At 37.6% G+C, this 8,982-nt stretch overlaps 1 protein-coding gene across 7 annotated transcripts in view; it reads right to left on the bottom strand.

Moving 5' to 3' along the window:
- CCNDBP1 (cyclin D1 binding protein 1) overlaps window positions 1-7,306 on the bottom strand; it is a 36,462-nt gene extending 29,156 nt beyond the window's left edge. For 2 of the 7 annotated variants that reach the window (XM_040492457.1, XM_040492456.1), the window contains exons 1-9: window positions 6,338-7,304; window positions 5,498-5,594; window positions 5,245-5,318; window positions 4,366-4,442; window positions 3,766-4,046; window positions 2,649-2,709; window positions 1,389-1,435; window positions 1,022-1,132; window positions 491-577 (exon numbers count right to left, since the gene is read on the bottom strand). In XM_040492457.1, the coding sequence (XP_040348391.1) occupies window positions 491-577; window positions 1,022-1,132; window positions 1,389-1,435; window positions 2,649-2,709; window positions 3,766-4,046; window positions 4,366-4,442; window positions 5,245-5,318; window positions 5,498-5,594; window positions 6,338-6,374 (872 nt within the window). In that variant the 5' untranslated portion in view covers window positions 6,375-7,304. Of the gene's footprint in view, window positions 1-490; window positions 578-1,021; window positions 1,133-1,388; window positions 1,436-2,648; window positions 2,710-3,765; window positions 4,047-4,365; window positions 4,443-5,244; window positions 5,319-5,497; window positions 5,595-6,337 lie in introns of all 7 variants that reach the window. The other 5 variants (XM_040492458.1, XM_040492459.1, XM_040492454.1 and 2 more) reach the window with 4 other exon arrangements.
- Between the last annotated feature and the right edge of the window lie 1,676 nt (window positions 7,307-8,982).

The raw sequence follows: 8,982 nt of genomic DNA, 5'->3' as shown, positions 1-8,982 counted from the left end.
CCTAAAAAGACTGCGGGGACATCAGAAGGGCAGACGGGGTAAGTTACATCTATGTAAGGCAAAGAACTGGCATTAGAGGTTGTGGAGACCTATAGCACATGCACAAGGCCCAAGTCAGGTCACCAGAATACACATCACTACAGGTGATGTACACCTTGCTTCCCAGTATGTGATCGTCCAGACCAATGCAAAAATATAATGAAGGTTGTGCAAAAGGACTAACTGAAAGCCCCTTAAAATTATATAAACTCTCTTATATATTTAAAAATTTTTGATTTATAAAAATGTTGTATTTACATTTGGAGACACATGTAACATATAACCAAACAATAATACAAGTATTTATAAGAAAACTAAATCTGTTCAATAAGGTGGACAAACCTAACAAATGAGCTCAATACCAAAAAATAATTTTGGAGACTGGGATGGAATAATATTCAGAAGGACTTAATGATAAGAATAATATTATATAACACACTGAAGTACTCACAGGGGCTTTGAAGTTATCTTCTCTAAAGAAGTAAAGCCAAGTGTTTCTGTTCTAAGTACAGTTCTGATCAGAATTAGACCGTTAGACCTATAAATCCACATGAAAGCGATGTGCTAGTCTCAACCCACTGTATTTCTGACAGAAAGAAACTTTGAAAGGTTACTTATTGAATTACCAGCAGGTCAACATTTTATTAAGACCATCAATATGTTTAACAATGAATTAACACACTTTATTGCAAATAGGGAATAAGGCAGCTTCTGCAGGAATCTCTGAAACACGATTCAGAAATGCAAACTCATGCAATTATCTTTTGTATCTAGCACAGAAAAATATATCAGACTTATGTAGTATATAAATAACTGCCAGTCTGGCCTAACCAACAATCTTTGGTAGTAGTGTCTCTTGACAAGGATGGATAGGAACTCCATTTTGATCCAGAAAGCATTCTAGCCCCATTTTAAAAGCAGACATCAGAGACTACCTGTGATATAAGGAGAATGGAGAGTGCAAATGAGCCTGAAAACTCACAGTTCAAGTTCATTCTGAGTGAGTTCCTTGATTCTGTTCATGCAATGATCAACGGCATTAATGAGTAAAGGGATCCAACTATCTTCTGGCTGTGGGGTCACATGACTCGCTCTGAAAATGGAATGGGGAGAAAGAGAAGTTAAATTTATACTGTCAAGGGAAAACCTACCCTCAAAAGGAGCACAGAGGAAACTATAGTAAGAGAAGGCAAGTTTCTTTGTAGAAACTTAGCTGCTCCACAACTCAAGTGGGAAGAAAACATCATATCCACGTTCTTCCACTTCTTAAAATGGGGCTTTGGGAGCTGAGAATGATTGGATAGGTTTATTCTCAAAAAAGCTATTTGGGGATAAGTCCTCATACTCACTTAGTAATTTCAAGTGCCTTCTTTAAGACAGATACAAGTTTTGCAGACTAGAAAAGAAACAGATAAGTTACTCACCCTGAGCCCTACTATCAAAAGGAAAGGAAAGCCAAGATATATTAAGACTCAAGTAATAAAAAAACAGGAAAAAAAAAAAAACTTGAAGGAAAGTGCAAAAACAAAAATTCTGGTTACATTACGGTGGTAGAATTATAGGATTCTTTTCTATTTAGCAAAATCTTATTAATATTGCTACTTTAACATTTTATAAATTTTAAAAATTTGTTAATACTTTTAAATTTTTAAAAAATGAAAAAAGTAAGAATATAACCTGAATTTGTCCCAACTGCTGATAGCTTTGAATATATAGCAGGAACAGCTGAAGTTCCTTTTTAAAAAAATTCTATGTACAGAATTTTAAGCATACCGGTAACAAGAGAACATGAGGATATATATATGCCACCAATATATACTACATCTTTTAATTTTTTTTTTTATTTGGGGTAATTGACAAGGCATATTGCTAATGATGTTTATTTCTTGGGAAGTCAATTTTTAAAAAGTGAATGTGAAAAAAGAAGTTAATGCCCAAAAGGATCCTATTCTACTTTAAGGTATATGCACACTGTGAAGATACATTTGATGAATTTAATTTCCACTATCTAATTTATCAAATATTTTTAGGATTGAAAATTCTGAATATAAGATATAAGCCATTTGGTAGTTTTATTTCTTTTTCCAGTAACTGTAGAGATAATCTGAGTCTCTAAAAATAATAGAATTCTCTCTACCACGGGACTCAGGACATGAAAGAATACAATAAAATCAGATTTTCATAAACAGCTTGACCTTTTGTAGTTAAATCACCCAATGTGTTTATATTAGAACAGAGTATGTTTCTGAACACTTGGTTTTGCCTACACCAGAAATCAGATATTTACAACTTCAGGTTGAGAAGATACTAAAGTACTGCGGCAAATCAAACTTTCTTTTTCAAAGTAGCATTTTCTATGGTCTTTGGGTTTTTCTAAGTGACTGCCCAAGAGGTTATGGAAGAGAGTAGTACCAGAACTCATGGCTATTATAATTCAACTTCAATAAATATTTATCAGGCAGAAATACATGTAAGAACTGTGACATTATTGTTGTACTGGCATCCTAGTGTAACAAATAAATATGTTTCCTATAGCTTAAAGGAAATATTAGTAATTAGGGGAATTCTACCACTTAGGTCAGTAGCTATTCCCTCAAGTTGGTACTTACATTGATTCGCACAGTCAAGTGGCACATAGGTGGGTATATACTCAGAGCCAAATCATCCACACTAAGGACAGAAAGCAAAAATAACCATTAACAAAAAAAGGAACAAAGCTGAAATGGGTGGTTTTCAGTACACAATTAAGGCATGAGAGAATGTGAGAAATGTCCCATAAATGCCTATTAATTCCTTAAATTGAGCAACCAGAATCAATTCAACTGATATGTACTAAATATCTACTTACCACATTTCCCTAGGAATCTGGGGGAAAAAACTCCCTTGGACTATATGATAGGACATGATTAATTCAGTTAAAAATGGGAGGATGTGAAACCATCAATTTAATAACTGTGGAGTTCATCCATGGATGTCACTCAAGTGGGCATGACTTTACCCAAGTGATGCAATTTAGTACCACTAATAATGGGACAAACTAACATTATGCACCTGCCCAATATGATACGAGAAGCACAAAATACTCAAATATGTGACCTCCTTGCCAAAAAAATATTTAACTTGAATATAATCTATAATCATACAAAAGACAATCACATGAATCCAGATTTTTGGATATTCTGTGAGACAACTGACCTAGATTCTTGGATAGGGACTGTTATAGTTGCAAGAGACTACAACCAAACCAGACTACTGCAAGAGATAACAACTAAATGCACTGTGACACTATGACAGACCCCTTGATAAAAAAAAAAAAAAAAAAAAAAAAAATGGCTTTAAAATACATTTTAGAGACAAATGGGGACATTTGAATAGTAACTATTTTCTATTCAGTTATATTTCGGAGATATAATAATAATGTCTGTTCTTAGAGATACATGCTGAAGTATTTAGGGGTGAAATGTCACTGATGTCTGCAACTTACTCTCAAATGGTTCAGGAGAAAAATGGCACATCTAATCCATTGAGAAATAAACCAATGTTGAAAAAAATGTGAGCAGGTGAACATAGATGAAGGATACATGGATGTTCAATGCAATACTTTTATCAACTTTCCTGTAGGTCGAAAATGTTCAAAATAAAAAACTGGGGGAAAAGCTTAAGGTGACAACACAAGCTGAGGTCACATGCTGCTGCTCACATGTTTCAAGTGGGGATTCCGCTTACCTAGGGCTGATCTCATCAGAGATATCCACAATGTCGTCCAGTTGGGCCACCTGATCCTTCTTCCCATTCTCTGCCACTGAGATCCGGATTTTCTTCAGGCAGGCTTTTGATGCTCTCACCAGTGCAAGGCATGGGATTATGAGCTCTTGATCCTCCTCTGACCAATATAAGTCCCGATTGTTTGGATACCCCAACCCATCATCCTCTTCATCACCGTGGTTATCAGAGTTGTCCTCAGTGTCATTCAGGAGGCCACAGTACGGGTCACATTCTTCCACGGCCTAAGACATGCCATGATATATTTGAATGCCAAAGAAACCCCAAAAAACAAAAAACCAAGGCTTTTACACTTTCAGCATCATGTCTGAGTTATCCCCAAACCTCAGCCAGCTCCTTCACTAATGGCTACAGAGTTCAAGCACCCTGTTCTCACTCCCCTTGCCCAGCAGTAGACAGAGGGGAGTGGTACTAAATCACACACTGGTGTGGGTAGGAGATGGGAGTTGAAAGCCAGGAGTGAAGATGGGACTTATTGAGTTAATGCTCAGGACATTTCCTTTCTTTATAGTTTCATCTATGATCATGGAGTTGTCCCCTCACCTGCTCCATTTCCTCATGCGCATCCTTCACAAAATCCACATTCTTCGTCAGCATTGAAAGGGCTGCAGCTTTGTTATCTACGAGTGAAAAATCAGAAGCACTAGAATTAGAGGAGAAACCCAACAATTCTGTGAAGTCTGCAAATGGCAACCAATGGTGTTCCCATTTGAGAAGAGTGCCAAGGATAGTCAACAAGAGCAGTGGTTTAATAAAATTTTTCTCATATTCATCCTCCGGGTAACCAGAGGAGTTAAAAAGCTTTTCATCATTCACCACTAGAAGAAATAAAATGGTAACATGATGTTCCCCTTCATGGTCCTCTTGACAAACACTGCTTTTGGCCCAGCTGGCACTACCTCATAGGGGCTTCAGTGTGTCCCATAATACTGCTCCTGGGGCAGGACCAGGAGAACAAATCACATTTGTTCAACAAGACACGGCCACAGAAAGAGGGCTAAAAACGTATGAGAACTAGGTCGCCTGGGTGGTTTAGTTGGTTAAGTGTCTGGCTTTATTTAGCTCAGGTCATGATCTCATGGTTCGTGGGTTTGAGCCCCATGTCAGGCTCTGTGCTGACAGCTCAGAACCTGGAGCCTGCTTCAGATTCTGTGTCTCCATATCTCTCTGCTCCTTCCCTGCTCACACTGTCTCTTTTTGTCGCAAAAATAAATAAACATTAAAAAAATTTTTTTAAGTATAAGAGCTAAAAAGACTGGCAAAAAATGTTAATACCTATTTTTTGATGTTACTGATAAACTATATGCATTCCACTAAGTTGTAAGTTAAAATATGCACATGCTACAAAACTACAAACTAGATATGAGAGAACTATCTGCTTTGGCCAGCAGAGTCAAAAGCCCATTTCCCACTCTCACCCACCTCTTGGTATCTGAGGAACCTGCTGGCATGCAGTCCAGACACTGTTGTAGGAAATAAGGTCATTGTTCTCTGAGCTGGGGAAAGGAATCAATAAGGATATATCAATAACCAATGTTCCTCTCTCCTAAAAAAGAATGATCTTGCTCAACATCATTTTCAGCTATTAGTAACTTTGCTGTTGAAATGAGTTTTTTTTCCGCTCCCTGAAGCAAGGAACCCCATTAACTGATAAACCCAATTGTAGCATCACTACCTCTGAGTTGGAGTCATGAAAAGCGCATCCATAAGTTGAGCCATGCCATCTACGATGTCCAGAGTGGTGCTTCGTACCAGCTTTCTCAGAGTGATTCCTGTAGCCAAACCCAAAGACTAAGCAGCCTGGTCTCCTTTCTGGAAGTCACCATCTGCTTTCTTGAGAGTTTAAGCCCTTCAGAACTTAAAGTAATGTGAGTACCAACACAAAACTCAGGTCTTATGTATTTCCCCATGTCTTTTTCTTGCTCCTCCCACCATTTCTGAGTAGTGCTCTCCTAAAGAGATCTGGAACAAAATACTTCCATGACAGCATGTATCCATTCGTTAAGGTCAATGGTCCCTTGGCAACTGTGGCTGAAACACTTGAAGTTTAAACTATCTCTGAGTAACCCTAAAGATCCATGAGACATGCATTCATTTATAATTTTGGCATGGTTATAATCAAGGCATTACCCTACAGGCAGGGCTGGAGGTCACTTAACTTGTAAAGGAGTTCAGAAACAGCATGTGATGTCATATGGGTGGAGGAGACCGGGGAGGCCCCTACAGATCCAGCATCTATAGTGGTTATAATGGGTTAGAGGGGGAGGAGCCAGTGAAAACTAAAAACCTTTGAGTCAGGCAAAGCAGGGAAGATGGTAACACAGCATCCATATCTTAGCATAAAGCATTATTTATGGAGGTCACTGATATTATATTATCTTTGAGGGCATTTTATGTGAGCAAGTTACACTACATGCTCAAATTGAAGAAAAGGTAATAGTCTCAGGACAGAAGCTGTCATATTAGCAAAGATCTGCTCTATAAATCAAACATTTATGTGTATACAGTGGCTTACCCTGATTCTTGGGAAGTGAATAATATACTGCAATCATTGCCTTGATGGCAGCATGGACTTGTTCACAGAACCTCTGTGTTTCCTATGAGGCAATGGATCAATTTCAGAATGAAAAAAAAGAAATGAATTAGATTCATCAGTCCATTTGCTGTAGAAGAGAGCAGACATCTGTACAGCATCATCTATAAACATTTTCTGTAGTCCTATTCTGATTTAGGCCTTGAACTATTCTCAGCACATAGCAGAGAGGAATTAGCTGGCCCTGTGACTGAGCTGACAACTCAATAAAACATTAAGGAACATCAGGAAAAACTTATTCCTAATATTCTACATCCCAAGATACTCATGATCTGCTGTGAAGTATTCACCATATCTTGGACCAGGAGTTGGCAACTACGGCCCACGGGCCAAATTAGGCCCACTGACAGTTTTTAGAAATAAAGTGTTACTGGCACACAGCCACGCTCATTTACATATTATCTATAACTGTGTTCACATTACAAGGGCAGAGTTAGGTAGCTGGCCTGCAAAGCCTAAAATATTTACTGTTTGGCTTTTTACAGAAAAATCTGCCAACCCTATCTTAGACCATTAACCAGGTGTCTGATCTCTCTCTCTCTCACACACACACACCTAAAAGAAATTAGCATGGACTCTACAAGGTTGACTATTTTCCTTCTAAGCAGTCACTGGCTTTCTCCTGTCTTCCTTGTCCTCATTTTTCCGCTAAATTATAAGCCAGTGCTACATAAAATGTGGTCCACTGATTGGGGCCAGTCCATGAATTGTTATCAGTCTGGGATGGTGGGTAAGTACAATGTGTGAGAATAAGTGTTTAAAGCTTTATATTCATCCTCTGGGTAACCAGAGGCAATTGACATTGCTTCAACATCCAAACACATAAAAAACAAAGCCATACTTCTGTAGGACTAACATGTTAAGATCCTAAGGAAGCAATCATGATTCAAACAAAACCAAATTCTAACTTTTTTTTTTTAATTTTTTTTTTTTTAACGTTTATTTATTTTTGAGACAGAGAGAGACAGGACATGAACAGGAGAGGGGCAGAGAGAGAGGGAGACACAGAACCTGAAACAGGCCCCAGGCTCTGAGCTGTCAGCACAGAGCCTGACGCGGGGCTCGAACTCACGGACCGTGAGATCATGACCTGAGCCGAAGTCGGACGCTTAACCGACCAAGCCACCCAGGCGCCCCCCAAATTCTAACTTTTTAACTGTAAGTGAAACCAATGTCGGAGGCATGTACAGAAAAATAGTTCATGCTGCCTCCTCATGGTATCCTATCAACTGTGAATATTAGCAGCGAATCCCAAATATATTTGAAAGAAAAGAGACAACAGGTAAGGTAATAGTCATACTCCCCTTGAAATAAATACTGACTTTCTTGCACAAAGCTTTTAAAATGCTCTCAAATAATTCATTTCTTATTTTCTCATCATAGATCTCTAGGGTATTTAGGGGGAGAGTTTATCATTGTAGGTGCAGCAAAGGAATATTTTTTCATTTCGAAACATCTGGATATATAGACTGAGAAAGAAAATGAAACTATTATGAAAAACAAATAAGGTAATGAATATGCCATTTTAAAATAACCTGATTCCCAAATTAAGTATACCTCATTCTAGAAAAACTGGCAATAAAGCACACCTGGTTATAACACCATGTTTATTTTCATCAGTTTTATAATAAGGGTTATTAAAAATGCATAAATTCTTGCTCCAGAAATTCCACTTCTGGGATTTTTTTTTTTTTTTTTTTTTTTGCTGATATACATGCATACACAAAGATTGTATTAGGCAATTTACCACAGCATTGTTTATAATAGTTACAAGTCTAAGCTGGAAACAGCTTAGATGTTCACATAAAGTACCAGTTAAATAAATTATGGTTATAACAACTCTACTGAATACTATGCAGCATTACAAAGAACTGAGCAACTTTATATGTGCTACTAAGAATCAATGTGAAGGGCACCTGGGTAGCTCAGTCGGTTAAGCATCCAACTTCCGACCATGGCATGATCTCACGCTTTGTGAGTTTGAGCCTGCATCAGACTCTGTGCTGATAGCCTAGGGTCTGGAGCTTGCTTTGGAGTCTGTGTTTCTCTCTTTCTTTCTGCCCCTCCCCGGGTTGTGCTCTCTCTCTCTCTCTCTCTCTCAAAAATCAATAAATAAACATTAAAAAAAAATCAATTTGCAGGCCATGTTAATTTTTTTTAAAGGAAGGCCCAGAAAAGTGTGTATGGTATCCTAACATTTGTGTAAAAAGCAGGCATATACATGTAAGTGTGTACATGCATCAAATACATATGGAACAATACAAAAGGAACCGGGGAGGGGGGATATAAACTTTTTAGCACACTTAACTTTGACATCTTCTGAATTTATACTGTTAATATGTTAGATTAAATATAAAAAGTAATTCAATATAAAAAGAGTATTGTGTAGTATAACAGAAAAGGTGTAGTTTAGACATCAGATAGACCCTAATTTAAATCCTAGCTCCACTGCTTATTTACCTGAGCCTATAAGCCTGCTTACTCAGCTGTCAGATGGGAATCATGGATGTGAAAACACCTAGCAAACAGCAAGTGCTTAAAAAAAAAAAAAAAAAAAAAAAAAAAAA

This window comes from Herpailurus yagouaroundi, unplaced genomic scaffold, assembly GCF_014898765.1.
Source record: "Herpailurus yagouaroundi ecotype Mexico unplaced genomic scaffold, PumYag 184, whole genome shotgun sequence".
Taxonomy (NCBI): Eukaryota; Metazoa; Chordata; class Mammalia; order Carnivora; family Felidae; genus Herpailurus; species Herpailurus yagouaroundi.
The sequence above is the reverse complement of the archived record's forward strand: the minus strand, read 5'-3'. Positions and strand labels throughout refer to the sequence as shown.